General features: G+C 47.7%; 1 protein-coding gene and 1 pseudogene across 8 annotated transcripts in view; both read right to left on the bottom strand.

Annotated features, from left to right (window-relative positions):
• Positions 1-15,965, bottom strand: part of LOC126546314 (eukaryotic translation initiation factor 4E-binding protein Mextli-like) — a 100,620-nt gene that overhangs the window by 71,902 nt on the left and 12,753 nt on the right. For 6 of the 8 annotated variants that reach the window (XR_011892488.1, XM_055061685.2, XM_072286185.1 and 3 more), the window contains exons 4-5: positions 13,497-13,663; positions 13,207-13,269 (exon numbers count right to left, since the gene is read on the bottom strand). Coding sequence is in view for 7 of the 8 variants with exons in the window: in XM_055061685.2 (XP_054917660.1) it covers positions 13,207-13,269; positions 13,497-13,663 (230 nt within the window). In the remaining variant the exon portion in view is untranslated. The remainder of the gene's footprint in view (positions 1-13,206; positions 13,270-13,496; positions 13,664-15,965) is intronic. The other 2 variants (XM_072286192.1, XM_072286187.1) reach the window with 1 other exon arrangement.
• Positions 1,064-4,005, bottom strand: LOC140215431 (glycerol-3-phosphate dehydrogenase, mitochondrial pseudogene; annotated as a pseudogene).

Here is a 15,965-nt window from a genome sequence, read left to right as displayed (position 1 = left end):
GCAGCTAGGCATAGCGTTTGCTGCTGTGGTGGCTACGGTTGCCAGCGGGTCTGCTTGCGAAAGTGCCAGTTCAAGGCGGTGAGGTAATCAAGATGGTGGCAGTGATTGCTTTGATTATAGCCATTTTGGACCTGAAGTCACGGCAAAATGTCAGGAAAATCAGAAATCACCGCCAGTGGTGCTTCTTGGAATGACGGTACCTGCTCCCATGTGGTGCCTACCAACCAGAACGATTAATTATGTGCAGCAAGTCGCCTTTAAGTACAAACTGCCCTTTTTCCAGGACGCTTGTTGTATACATTCGTGTAAGCATCTATTTCTTTGTGCCCATACTCTTCCTGGTTGGGTGCTCAGTGCACGACTGTGGATGACAGACTGGCAGCACATTTGGGTTATTAAAAGCATGCAATACGCTTCCAAAGCAACTACGTATTACACTACATGCACTGCTACGCAGATAAGTGAAGATGCCTATGGTGATAACATTGGCTAGGATAGGTCATACAGGTGCACAGTCAGTGGCTATGTTCTCTGCTGAGGCGGCCACCATGCCTCCCATACCTTTCCAATGTTTATATAGTATGTACAGTCGAACCCACTTATAATAATATTCAAGTGCCACGAAAATTCCATTATAGGCATCACTGTTATAACCAGGTTGCATGAAAAAAAATCAAAATAGGGGGATGGCAGAGTTGTGAGAAAACCATAAAGGGGGGGGGGGGGAGGCCAGTGCCTCTCTCCACCACCTTCCTCTATCAGACTGCTGATTGTGTTCACTCCATAATTGTTAAACTCTGCTTCTTGCACTCTCTGATCACATGTTAACAAGCTGCGGCTGTCGGCGTTCACGAATGGCCCTGCTATAACAATTGCAAAGAGGGGTCAGGGGCAGCAAGCGACATGCGAGCTCCACTGAGGCATCCCTTTGGCGGCCCCAAAAGGTGCCTTTTAAAATATGCGAGAAGGTTGCCACAGCAGCCTTCTTGAGAAATCTTGAGAAAGCTTGAGAAATCCAAAAGAAACGCTGGGGTGAGATGGCCACAAGCATCTCACCACGTGCTCATTGGCTTGCATGAGAAAACCCTACGTCCGTCAGCTTTGCTTGCTTTACATGAAGCTTGCCGACATCCTTCTCCAAGGCAACTAGGTACTCCACATAGTGCAACAGAAGGTCCCTCAACGAAAACGGAGCCCAGAGGGACTGAATCATCAGCAGGGAATCCTGCAAGGACAACGATGAGGCAGCCAGCTCTACCACATCATCACTTCCGTTGTCGCCGTCGCTATCCAATGCAAGCATGTTCGCGACGATTGCCTGATCGGTTAAAAATACTTCGTTTCCAAATCTACATTAGTGCGCTTTCTTTTCACAAGCAATGCTGTGCAATGCCAATGATCAGTGGGTGGCTAGAGTTTCATACAATAATTACAAGAGGGAACTCTGGCACTAGTACCTACGGAGCTGCAATGGGAGCAGTTCAGCCAGCATGGAAATTACAGGAAGTATATGGATTTGCCTAAACTTCTTCCTTCTGGCTTCAAATGGCTCCACAACTTTGTGAATTCGTCATTTTCGACAAAGTGCTGTGTAACAAATAATTAAACATTATTCAAATTGTCCAACGGCAGAACTCAAACATAGGACCTCTAGCATAGAAACCCAATGTTGAAACCATTACACCATGGACACTAGCATCGACAAACGACAAACACCATTATGAATTTATCGTGGGCAAGCTAGTGCCCTGAGAAGCTTAGCACTTTTCGATTTGGCCACCTCAACAAGCTGAACCGTTGCAATTAGTAGCGTTTGTGTGTTCGCAGCATCTTCTGCACTTCAAAAAGTATAGACTGCTCTGAAATTTACAATGAAGACATATTACGCGCAATAAACAAAACCACAAGAATGTCTGAATCCACAAGCACGAAGATCAGACATATCCATGTACTACTTCCCACGATTCCCATGGTCGTTGAATGATTGGGGCGCCAGAGTTCCCACCAGTAATAATTCTAGGAAACTCTATGGAGGGTGGATCTGCCGTCTTCTATTTCGGCGGCAAGTCAAATGAGGCTTAGAAACCACTCGGCCAGGAACGACTTCAACGCAACCAATAAAGACAAGCACGAGCAACTTAATCTGTTGGCAGAACTGCACAGAATGAGCAGCCAGCAAGCAATCTGCGAGCAGGGCAGCGCTGTCAGTGCAATTGGTGCCGTCTATTCGTGTTTTGAAAGGTGGTGCGGCATGGCTACGGGCACAGCCCATTCGTGCTTGGAGGTGTGGAAGGGCAACGAGAGAGAGGCACGTGAGGCTGGCGATGCAGACAAGACTGGAAAATGAGTGTGCGGCAACCATTGGGGGAGTGGTGGATCATGCAGCAGCTCAAACTATCGTTTTCTTTTTTCTTTTCAAGGATTTCGCATTTCATTACCTTTCGACATGGACACCCAGCAACCACACTTCGTTAATGAAGCGTCGGGGCATTGTAATAATCGGTTTATTTCACCATATAAAACATACAAAAGTTGATGGTGCAGCAGCTTCTGATTCTTATAATTTATATATTGTTAAAGCCGGCATTGTTATAAGTGGGTTCGATTGTATAAACATCCTCACACTCGCATCCAAGCCCCAATCATTGGTAAACCAGTCTCTGCATTTCCTGGAATGACAGAAGGTCTTTTCAGGGGTGGAAATGGCCAAGGAATTTTTGGACCAGCTCTGGGAGTAGCGAATTTGTCATTTTGGAGCATGTCTGGAGCAGAATTACCTATTTCAGAGCAGAAGATACTATGCATTTTGGAGCAGCTTGATAAAGCTCAACATGAGTGAAATACAGGCAGATTGAGAAAATATGCTTTTCATTTGACTTTGCATAACAGTAGAATGAAGTTACATACAGGCTGTGCCATGTAAATTGTAGCAAGTAGGTGACGCCCCCTCGGACATAATCTTGGTTCAAGTAGTGACGAACTTCGTTTAGGATAAACATGATGTCATCTTCCGTGGGGGCCGGATTGTGGGTGACTGGACAAGGTCTGTCTGTTGTTCCGGCGATGGTCGCGTTTTCCCAAGGGAGGAAAAAGATGACGCGTCCGTCGCTCGTGTCAGGATCCAAGAGGCCCATATTGTCGGGACTGTAGTAGTCGGGCAAGATTATGTGAACTCCAGAACTCGGCATGCAAATGGGTTTGCAGTTGGGGTCGTCCATACGGCGTATGGTGTCGGTGAACGGTCCCGTTGCGTTCACGACGCACTTAGCCCGCACGTCGAACTCCTCGCCCGTCAGCATGTCCTTCAGCCTCGCCCCGCACACGACCTGCTTCCCGTTCTCGTCAGTTTTTTTTCAGCAGCGCGACGGCGGTCGTGTGGTTCGCGATGCTGGCCCCGTTTCGCGCAGCCGTAAGCGCGATGCTCACGTTCATGCGGGCGTCGTGCTGACCGTCGTAGTAGACGAGGCCGCCGCAAAGGTGCTCCTTCTTGAGCATGGGAAACAGTTCGAGGCACCGCTTGGCCGAGAGGAAGTAGCTCTTCTTCAGGCACTGTTTTCCCGCGACCACGTCGTACATCTTTATGCCGACCCAATAGTAGGGGACCTGCCACCACCGGTAGATGGGCAGCATTATGGGCAGTGGACTCGACAGATGAGGCGCGATGGCGAGCAGGTTTGCACGCTCTTGAAGAGCTTCGCGCACCATCCGGTACTGTTCAACGTCTAAGTTCATGATGGCCTTCTGGAGGTAGCGCACACCGCCGTGGATCAGCTTGGTGCTCCGACTGCTCGTGCCGGCGGAGAAATCGTACGTCTCCACGAGAGCGGTCTTGAGGCCCCGCGTTACCGAGTCCAACGCGACTCCTGCACCAGTCGCTCCGCCGCCGATGACGAGCACATCGAATTCGGACGTCTCGCGCAGGTTCTTGAGCTGCGCGGCGCGAGACGGCAAAGGGAGGTGTGGCCGAGTCGGCGTGTAGCAAGTAGGTGACGCCCCCTCGGACATAATCTTGGTTCACCCGCCAAGCTCGGCGGCCTGCTATAGACCGTTTCATCGGGCGAGGAGGATAGGGCGCGCGGAGAGCCTTTCCTCCTCTCTGGCTTGGGCGATCCGGCGCGGCGTTGCTTGAAAGCATTGCTGTCGCGTGCTGCAGAACGATTTTGAGATGTTTTAGATGCTACTTTGTGAAATTTACGCCGTGTCCGTTCATATAATGTCGTCAGGGAAGCCTTTCGGTGCATCGGTAACTACAGTAGGCGGAAATATCTTTTGGGGGCGCAAAAATGTGACGCGTTTTATCAGCCGCGGTGTACGCACATTATCAGTCGCGGTGTGTGTATGTGTTGTGAACTATTTTGCTTATATCGGTTTTATTTCAACAAAGAAAACCGGTGTCTCTATATTAGCAGCATGAAATGGTAAATCTGCTAAATATCTGATCGCTTGGCGTAGGGAGTAAAACATAAAGCATAAGAGCGCATGCTCGTGCACGGCCAACCTAAGGCAACCACGAAACATCTAAGCGGCAGGCGCAATCAAATATTTGTGATGCACCGGCATCGTTCTCGCGCATTTCAAGTCTAGTAGGCTTCAAATTACCATACGTCTACGCTAGCCTTCCTGCATGAGGCCGATGGCGCTGCTCAACACAGCGATCACTGCGGTTGGTGAACCAGCACGGTACATATGTAAGCTGTGCGCTTCGGCATTGCCTTTTTGGCCTGCATACAGCCATAATATATGAGGGATCGCATAAAAAGAATGCGATGCCTATTCTTGAGGACTAAATTTCCGTAATGCCCGTGAGTGCGTCGTAGAGAACGGAACGAACACAACCGAAAAAGAAATTCGGTTATCATCCTCTTTCTCGAAAAAGCAAGAGAAAACGGGCTAACGCCTCGCATAGTCACGCCGCACAACGTTTATAAATATATAACCGCTGATGCAGTATGCTTGGACCATGCGGTATATAGAACAAAGATATATGTAATCCAGCACCTACCACTGCTTAGGACGCTCGCGCAGTTCGTAAACAGTCCCTTTGCTGGACAAGCGTAATTCAGACTGTAAGGTATGCTGCTATCACTTGCCAAAACTATTTTATTCAGGGGCGGAAACCTCATCCGTCGAACCAAGTAGTCACGCAATGTAACCTGCAGCGAACAGTTTGAACGCTTGTCAAAGTATAACATCACAGCTCCTATCGTAGCAGAACGGTACCCACGCTCACGCTGTTACGATCGTCGCGTATGTTTCATGGCTCCTAAACCGCAGCTTAGAAATAGAGGATATTATTGCAGTAAGGTCACATTAGTGACTGGAACATTCAGAAATACACAATTCATCTCCGAGGCTGATTGTAGACTCGAATATGCGCGCACACATCGCGCTGCGTGTTCCGTCCACCTCAACGCCAGCAGAAATGACGCCTTAAACCACTTCAGCACGTCTCACAGAACCGTTTACCACGTAGAAGACGCACGTCATACTAAACAGAACGCACGACCGCGAAAACAAACGCCAGAACGTGCCGCCGAGCGTATACCTGCCATGCAAAAGACCGCTTTCACCCAAGCCAGTATGGCGCTGCTCATAGGCGGCGCCACTGCGTTGACAATATGGCGGCGCCTACGAAAAAACGGTCTATAGCTCGGCAGGCAACAGTGGTCACCCGCACCACAATAAACACCGACGAGCACGGCAGCTCGCCGGTCAGTAATCTTTCAGCACCACCACGCTGAGAAGCCCTCCCTTGTTCACGACCCGGGGTGGATTGTGACACTGGCGACGAAGATGGGATCCGTGTGACTCTAGCGACGAAGCTGGCGACGAGTACCTACGGAGCGTCCCACGCCGCCGCGAGCGGCGAAACACCGCCCCCCGTTGCTGTCGCCATGCCGCTGTACGGAAGGCTCGAGCCGTTCGAGGGAGATGGGTCCGCCTGGCAAATTTACGAGGAGCAAGTCCACGTGTTCTTCCGGGCAAACGACACACCCGAGGCCAAACAGCGGGACATTTTCCTAGCCAGCTGCGGGACCCGCGTCTTCAGCCTCTTGCTCGACCTTCTGAAGCCAGCCACGCCGCACGTTAAGACGCTGGGTGAGCTGCTTGCCATACTGCGCTCGCATTTTAACCCAGCACCGTCCACACTCATGGAGCGTTTCCGCTTCAACAACCGGAGCCGCCGGGAAGGAGAGACCCTCGGACAATTCGTTGCTGCGCTACGAGGGTTAGCGAGTGCCTGCGCCTTCGGGGACCAACTGGACTCGCTGCTCCGGGACCGTTTCGTCTGCGGAATCAACAACCCCGCCATGCAGACGCGACTCCTGGAGCTTCCCGACCCGTCGCTGGACGACGCCGTGAAGGCAGCGCTGGCAATGGAAGCTGCCGCCAAGGACGCCGGCGAGATTTCCCGTGCGACTGGCTCACCGTCGGCGGAAGCGGCGGTCAACAAGTTCGCGACAAAGGGCAGTACCTGCGGTTGCTGTGGTGGTGCCCACTCCCCTTCACAGTGCCAGTTCTCTCAAGCACAATGCTTTACGTGCGGGAAAACTGGGCACCTGGCACGTGTATGCCGAAGTGGGAGGACGAACAGCAAGCAGCAGCCGCATTCAAGCCCAGGTACAACACAAGCCCGCTGCCAGGGTAGCCGTCGCAAGGGTACGCGGCGGAGGCATGCGGCAGCAAGCTCAAGCTCTTCCGCGGCCAGGCTCCACGTCGTGGCCGAGGACCCGCCGATTTTCGACATGTGGCACACAGGCTTTGTACCGTCGTCTGTGCCGCCATACATGCTGACCGTCGAAATCTGCGGGCACCCCATTTCCATGGAGCTGGACACGGAGGCCAGCGTGTCTGTAATGGCCGGGAAGCTCTTCAAGCGCACTTTCCCCGGCGTGTCCGTCGAGGCTTCGGGCGTGATGCTGCGCAGCTCCTCCGGGCAGCTCTCCCAGGTCCAGGGTCAGGCACAGGTCAGCGTTCGTTTTGGTGACAGGGAGGCAACCCTTCCCCTTTACTTAACGAAGGGGTCGTCGCCGACGCTGCTGGGCCGAAACTGGATTCATGTACTGGGCATTCGTCTGCCAGAGTACCCGGAAGCCAGCCTGCATGTGATGCAGAGCTGCCAAATCTGCCAGGAGCATCAGCGAGCCTCGCGTAATGTGGAAAGCACCCCCTGGCCGTTTCCACAGAGGCCCTGGTCCCGCCTTCATGTGGATTTTGGGGGCTGTGGCGGTGGTGGCGGAGCAGCCTCCCTGCGCTTGGAGGACCTGCAGAGCCAGCTCGAGGAACAGCGGGAGCTGGCATCGGCACGGCTGCTGGAGCTGGAGCAGCTTCAGCTTGACCACAAGGAGGCCCTGAAGACGGTGGAGCGGCTGCGGATAGAGCTGCGGTCGCTGCCAGAGAGCCTGGTGGTGAGCACGGCAGAGTACAAGTGCCTGCAGAGCCAGTTCTCCGTGCTGTACAACGAGAGCATGCAACTCAAGACTCAGCTGGACGAGTGTCGCTCCTTGCTGTCGACAGCCAAAAACTCACACCTTCGCCACATTGAGCAGATGGAAAGCGAGGAGCTCGTTGTCCAGAAGAAGCTTCGCTCGGAGGTCATTCGCCTCGAGGACAACATCGTGCAGATTCGTCGAGAGTACGAGAATCTACGCACTGAGTTTGAGGCGTCGTCGGTGTCCAGCGAGCAGGCTCAGCCAATCAACCGGGAGATGCGGCACATTATAACGAGCCTGCAGAGCCGCAACAGGCAGCTCAAGAGCGAGGTCTCCCGCAGCAAGCGCAAACTGCACAAGGCTCAATCAGAGACGCAGAAGCTGAAGCAGAAGCTGGCTGCTGACCAAGGGTGCCGTCCCGGGCATTTGCCAGAGCCGGGAGCTCCAGTTGTCGCCAGGAACTTCCGTCCTGGCCCACCCTGGTCTGCCGGACAGGTGGTGTCTCCTGCCAGCGCCTCATCGCTGCTTGTCCGCATGCCAGATGGGGCCATGTGGCACAGACACGCCCACCATGTCAGACCTCGTCTCGGGACCTGGCCAGCACCCTCAACTGCCACTGAGTTCCAGCCCGCAGGAGGACTAGCGGCAGCACCAGTCGCTTCTAGCGGAGTACCACCTACCTCGGAGGCGGCAACCGTAGCCAGTGGTGCGGCACCCGTTGGACCGGTGTCTAGCTCGGCACCACTCGCAATGCCGACCACTACGGACCCCCCGGATGGAGCGAGGCTGGCCCAGGCAGCACCCGGTGTTGCCACACCCGACCCGTCGACACCGGTGCCCAGGCGGAGTACTCGACGGCGGAGGCCACCAGACCGTTACTCGCCTGGGTAGCAGGCACTGTCGACCCAGCTAGGGTGGAGGCAGAGCCTCATAGTGTGAACTTGGACATTTGTTTGAACTTGGACGTTTGTTTTTATTTTAACAAACAAACTGGGGGTGAGGGGTTGTAGCAAGTAGGTGACGCCCCCTCGGACATAATCTTGGTTCACCCGCCAAGCTCGGCGGCCTGCTATAGCTCGGCAGGCAACAGTGGTCACCCGCACCACAATAAACACCGACGAGCACGGCAGCTCGCCGGTCAGTAATCTTTCAGCACCACCACGCTGAGAAGCCCTCCCTTGTTCACGACCCGGGGTGGATTGTGACATAAATGTGGCCAATAAATAAATAAATAAAAGGAGGGCTTTACTCTGTTGGTAGGTGTAGTTCATGCTAGTCATAGTTATTTTTTTTTGTGCACAAATAAGTATATCATATTCAGGTCTAAATATTAAGTTTTATTAACTAACTAAACTGATAATGTGTCAATGTAAAGGTTTGACAGATAACTGTGTTTAAAGCAAACGACTTTTTTTTCTGTAGCATTTTTTTTTCTGGCCGAAAGAAAAACAAAGAGCCTATAAAACTTTTTAAAAACGGCACATGACAATCTACCCCAGCGTCAATGATACCGGCAATCTCAAACGTAAACCTTGTCATCTAGTACACTGCGCATCTTACAAACATTCGAACCACGACTTCGTGTTTGATGAGGACCGAAGATACATGCAGTTACTGGCGCTATGGGAAAAGAGAGCGGTCGCTCACTCTCAGTGTGAGGAACACGGCAAGTCGTTGACGAGGTTTACATTTGAGACCACTGCAATCTGAGGCAAGTGAACTCATTAACATGGTGTAACTAAAAAAAAAACTTTATTTTGTGGGACTTCTGTGTCACCAGAAAAAAAAAATTTTTTTTTAGATTAACATCGGGGGTTTTACATGCCAAAACCATGATCTGATTGTGAGGCATGCTATAGTGAGGGACTTTAATTTTGACCGCCTGGGGTTTTTCATTGTGCAGGCATATGGGCGTTCTCGCATTTTGCTCCCATCAAAATATGGCTGCTGCATCCAGGATTTAACTCATGACCTCGAGCTCAGCAGCAGAACGCCATAGCCACTGGACTATTGCAGTGGGTCCAAGAAAAGGACAGCACAAGGCCTATAGCTTGCTTTACATGCAATTATCAGTCATTTCTCTAGATCCTTCAGAGCTACTGCAGTGATACCAGATCGAAAAAGAAAGTTAATAAAGGTTAGTTAACCCCACAAAGCCTAAACATCATTCAACATCAAAGAAAATTAAAACAACTCGTTCACATTTATTTCTGGTCATGGAAAGTATATTAGTACGAAGAAAGCTGTTGAAATGATAATTTGGTAAAATTCATTAATTATGAAATTACTTAACTCGTAATTGATTTTTCTGAACTATTTACAACTGAAAACACCCTCCAACATATCAGAAACAGTATATGGGCTTTACATGGGATTCCAGAGCTTAAATCAGAGTTTTTAGGCATCAAATTCAGCTTATCAAAAATGATACGTTGGACTTTGTGGGGTTAAAGGGACTGAAAACAAATTTCCATGGTACCCATTTTTTTTTTCTAGTCATGAAGTGGTAACGCAAAAAGTGCCATGAAAAATTTTTTTATCAGAATTTTTCTATCTGCAGTGAGGATGTAGTCGTTCACTGGAAGCATGCTGAAAACAGTGATAGACAAGTGTGATAGCAATTACACGCCAGCATTGGTGGGAGCCAGACGATAAGTGGGGCCATAGCTGTGAGAGAGTATTATTTTGATTATCAAGCCGATGTTCTTGCGATTCATGTTTTTCAGATTATATCTACAATAATAGCTACATGTTTTCGTGGTTTCCTGTCCAACTGCTTTGGTAATTAACCAGTCAAGAGTGCTTTTTAGCCAAGCCTAGTTGAGTTCTTGAAAGCGAAATGATCCTTTTACATGTTATACGCAGTTCAGTGTGTTGCCGTAGCCATGCGTGTGCTAATATTGTAGTGCTGGTACCTATTTATGGCACAACTAGTCAATGGCATATTGTATTTCACAGGAAGACCACACAACTCCGGATACTTACTCGCAAACTTGCATGTACACTCACCCACAAAAGTTTACGGACCACGGGATGTTGCAAAACGTTCCATTCTCGAGCAGCCTGTAGCAGTAGCCAGTAGTATTGTATACCAAAATGTTCCTAGCATATTCTTGTGGAGGTCCGAAATGCAAATACTAGGCTGCGTTGTGAGATAGCGGAGATATTCAGCTTTTTCTCAGATTTCGTGGTCCGTAATATTTTGTGGCCGGGTGTACAACAGCATGTGCACCGCCATGCATTGTGGGACATGTGTGCCGCTCATAAGCGTGGACTTTATTCGATGCGTATTACGAAGTAAAGAAAGTGCAAGTGCCTAATAATATACAAACTGCAATTTCAAGCAATAAGTATGCTGTACTTGATAACAGCCAACTTACGTACAATAATCTCATATAATACTACATCTGGGGTACCAAGGTTTCACCGCCAGGCTGTGACACTTACCGGTTTTTGAGACTTTCTTTGCCAATTTAAAATGATAATTCCTACTTAAATTGCGAACAGTGTGCTAGAGTTTATCACTATAATTATGGTCATTTAATTTCCATCAACATCTTACAACATATTCTGGACAGTTGTCAGCCCCTTTTAAGTAATTTTCACTTGTGCACAAATAAATACCTATAACTAGCATGAATAATGTCCTTGATCAACATAGAGTGATCACCATTTGCATAAAGCAGTATTTTTTATTCATGGCGACATTTTGTTTGGACAGCCGTTATTAACACATCTAAAGAATAAATAAATAAGAAGTTACTTTATCATTGCATGCTTGCCAGTTTTGCACATCCCTTGCAGGAAAAAAAAATTCACTTATTTTTTTATGAAGATAAGCTGGGAGAAAAGTGCACTGGCTTTTTTCTCTGGGTACGCACCTGATATCATGGGCTATACAGTTGCAGACCAATTTTTCGGACAAACTTGGATTATTCATGGCCATGGGCCCCATAGACCCAATGCACAATAGTGACCAATACTTTAGGAGTTGAACTATAGTTTGTTGAATTTAAACAAACTCGATATGCCCAAGTCGCATCGTGAACAACATTGCCGCAACGCAGCTTTTGCCATTTTCATTTTCTGCAGCTTTTTACAACAGCAATTTGGCCGCTAAGGAACACTAAAACCATGACAAACAAACTTTAGATCTCTGGCTTGCGTTCTGCCGCTGCAAAAGTCCAATTTGGCAGGTTGCGGTCATGCACAAAATGGAGTAGACAGAATTCAAAGTTGGGTGACCATCGCTGTTGCCACTAAAGATTTGTAGTCGAGAAGCTTTACGAGAGCAAGCAGTTGTTTTCTCGCCGTGCCACACTATCCAATCAGTGGCCAGACGTGGTGCATGGCCGAAATAGGTTTGGGATGTTACGTGCATGGTGTTCGCCATTTAATTGACACAGATTTGCCAAAAGGGCGAACAGGCAAGCTCTAAAATGAAGCAGTATAACTGAACTGGTGAGCTATGTGCTGAACAGATTGTATACGACTTTTTCCCTCAACTGACACTGCAATGACAAAGCACCAGTGACAAATAAAGAGCACCAGTGGAAATCATCTTTAGCTGGTCCACATAGTACATGAATGCATAAGAATTATAAACAGGCGCAATACACTCCCCATTTCTCCGCAGCCAAGTCGCAATGCACCGCCAAACCACTCCAGACGTTGCAGCCAAAACTGATTGCCTAGGCTTGGAGGACAGGGCTAAACGATAACCAGCACATGGCTATGGCCATGTGGTTGCCAGTGAATGCACATATGCAGCTAAATTTAATGACTTCAATCGAACTTTCTGTTTTGGAGCTGGCTGTCGCAGCTCAGAGGTTTGACGCAGGATGGCGCAATTGGCGCAGAACTTCTACCCCTGTTTGTGACAAAGCACAGCGGCAGCCACACAGCAATTTGGGATGGCACAGTTAGTTTCTACTAGACAAAAAGTGGTTGTGGCACGCACTAAGTGGTAGCCATACAATAAGCCACAATGGCTTAAGTGGCCAGCCAATGCATTAGGCTCTAGTGAGACTGGGTCGGGGATTCATCACAACTATGTTTTAATCATTAGTACTTTTTAAAGGGTATGCATAAAGAAGGTTTTACATTATATGTTGATGACTTAATGCAACATTATATTCTATGCAGTACTTGGCGACTGACATTCGCAAGTGTTATGCTGCACCACTCAACCCACCGGTCACTCTTCCTTGTCCACAGTGGCGCACTATCAACGCCTCTCGGCTCAAGAGTGCATGCCTCCCTCTTCTCACGACCACAAATGGCAATGTGGTTTTGAGAGTATGAGAAAAGTTAAAGTATTTGTAATCCTTTCTCGCATCTTACTTCTTTTGCTAATGGCCATTGGCACAAGCTGGGTGCCAATTATTCTAATTTAGCATACACCTAGGAGGACGTGTAAGGTTTAACTTCTTTGTACAGCTTGGCAGAGCGATCACATCATTGTAACTACTAAACTAAGCAACAGACTGCAAATTCATTTTCTTTCTTCCAGTGTGAAAGAGGCAAATTTGACGCTCCTGTTATTCATGATGAAGGGAAAGTGGAAGGAAGGGCAATATACAATCAGATTTTAATGCACAATCCTTGCATGACACATGCAGCAAGTTATGGCAGCAGCGGTCCTGCTTCCACTTTCATGGGTATTCATGCATTGTCAGCTACAAGGCTTAGGGGCACATTAAAGGAAAAAATTAAACTGAGCGGTTTCGCCATGCAGCCTGTAAAACAGCGCAGCACTGCTGGTCAGACTTACTAGTGCAAACTGCAGCCCTGTTTCCCAGGCTGCATGACCACGCTTCATGGGTTTACCGCAGGCCTGCACAGCATAAATATCTGTCATAAATGATGACACCACATGAAATGCGGTCTTAGGAAATGGCAAACAGATGTTTGCATGCTGCCTATGTGCAAATTTTACCAGACTTTTTTTTTCTGGCCCAATTCATTATGTTAGTAAGACTGTTCTGAAGCTTTAGATACTTCATTCCCCAAACATTTTCTCCGTGGTTAAGTAGATCTTAAGCACAATAGGAGACCACACACCTCAAGTTCTGCAAGCTTGCACTTGAAATAATCAGTCAAATTATCATTGCACTTCCATCCAGAGGCCCGCAGTTCAATCACCTCAAGGAACCTCAAACGGCCTATTACATCTAGCCTCTCGTCACGGGACGCATTACGTAGAGTCACAAAGTAACAGTCCAATTGATCTGGGAGGAAGGGAAAAAAACAACACATCAGCTAGTAAGTACAGGATTCTTATTAGCACATGGAAGTAGCCCTCAAAGATTGACAGCACCTGCTAACAGAATAGTATGGCATGTAGCACATGTAGTTCCCAAAATGACGTTACAGACAAAGAAGATATTTTTCAACAACAAATTATTTGTGACTACAGTTCCCAAAATTTAAATGACATGATTTAATTATGTGGTTTTACGTGCCAAAACCACAATCTGATTATGAGGCACGCCTTAGTGGGGTACTCCAGTAATTTGGACCACCTGGGTTTTTTAACGTGGAGCTAAATCTAAGTACACAGGTGTTTTCGCATTTCGCCCCCATTGTAATGCGGCCGCCGTGGCCGGGATTCGATCCTGTGACCTCGTGCTTAGCAGCCTAGCACCATAGCCACTAAGCAACCATGGTGGGCAATGGCATGATTTAGTGGGCTAATTAATGACTTTAGGGAACACTGAAATCCCGGAACTGAAGGTGGTCTATAACACTTGTCCATAAAGGGTTAACAGATACCCAAGAATAAGCACTAGTCAGATATCATCATCAGCAGCATATTTTATGCCCACTGCAGGTCAAAGGCCACTCCAAGCAATATCCAATTATCAGGATTACCACTGGCACTATGCAAATTTACTAATCTCATCCCACCACCTAATCAGTGTTGGTAACTTAGAGACAAAGTCACTAAATCAAGCTAGTTTTTAGTCTACCTTAAGGACAACTTTGCCTTGAACTCCTTACATGACTTTGGCTAAGTGCATTCCCTCATTTCAAATTCATTTCAAGAGGGATTTATGCGCTTCCATTTGACACTACTTCTAAACACATACTGAAGAGCTTGTTAGTGAGCCATCTAAATGCATCAAAGCTGCTTTTCTACGCAAAGAAAAAAAAGATTATGGGGTTTTATGTGCCAAAACCACGATCTGATTATGAGGCACACTGTAGTGTCGGACTCCAGATTAATTTTGACCACCTGGGGTTCTTTAACATGCACCTAAATCTAGCTACATGCGTACGTGTTTTTGCATTTCGCCCCGATCGAAATGCGGCCGCCATCGCCGGGATTTGAACCCGCGACCTCATGCTAAACAGTGCAACACCAAAGCCACTAAGCAACCACAGCGGGTGCAAGGTAAAATCTTGAGATATATTATTTTAAAAAATCGGGGTGGTATCCGTTTTCTCTAGTAAGACGATGTGTACGAAAAACTAAAACATAAAAGAAGACAAAATTATGAGTGTCCTTATCACTTAAATGCATTGATAAATATGGAGTACTTTGGACTGAAAACTTGTGACTTTACCCAAAAAAACATTATCAACACTGCACCTAATCCTATACCATCTGTGATTGCTTTCCATTCCTTTGGCATTACCATTCTGTTGCACACTATAGATCAGTACCTTCTACCCTACACATTATATGACCTTTCCCGACTTCATCTCTCTCTCTTAATCTCAACTAGCATATCAACTACACCTATCTGGTCTCAAATCCATTGTGCCACTTTCCTGTCTAAACATTACGACTATCATTTTTTTGTTGCATTGCTCAATGTACAGTCCTAAGCTGTTTCTGAAGCGTCTCTGTAATCATCTAACTTTACTTTCTATGTGACCATCACATCCAATGTGGTAACGTAACTACATGTTTGAAGCTATGCTGCTCTTGGCACATAATTTGAGCAGGTTGCATCAAAAGCTGATGCAACTAATTTGTTTCACTCTCACAAAACTCAAGCTTCATATCGTAATTACCGTATTTACTGGATCCTAATGCGCCCTCGATTGTAATGCGCACTCGTTTTCTGTGACAAAAAATAAAAAAGATGAAAACCTTGATTGTAATGCGCACCCGATTTACATGACCAAAAAACAAAAGGAGTACAATACCAAGCACCTCATGCTTTCATATAGAAATACTATTTTCTCTCATTTGTAAAAAACAGATTTATTCCCAATACATTAAAGTTGCGATGAATAAAAACATAAATGGAAGTGGTGTACCTTGCCGCCAAGGTTTTCACTGCGCCGGTACGAGTCATGTGGGGCAATAGATATCACTCGTCATCGCTGTCAGACAACTCCTTATCGCTATCAACAGACCAAAGCATTTCATCCTCGGTGCCGTCCATGGCATTCAAAATCCCGCATTCTTTAAAGGCCTTGTTGACCATGGCAGACGGGATCGTGCAGCATGCATCTTTCACCCATCCAACAAAGTCCTGCAGCGAGGCACACTTCATTTTATTGGCGGGCGTGCATTCG

The sequence above is a fragment of the Dermacentor andersoni genome, chromosome 1 (genome assembly GCF_023375885.2).
Source record: "Dermacentor andersoni chromosome 1, qqDerAnde1_hic_scaffold, whole genome shotgun sequence".
NCBI lineage: Eukaryota > Metazoa > Arthropoda > Arachnida > Ixodida > Ixodidae > Dermacentor > Dermacentor andersoni.
The sequence above is the reverse complement of the archived record's forward strand: the minus strand, read 5'-3'. Positions and strand labels throughout refer to the sequence as shown.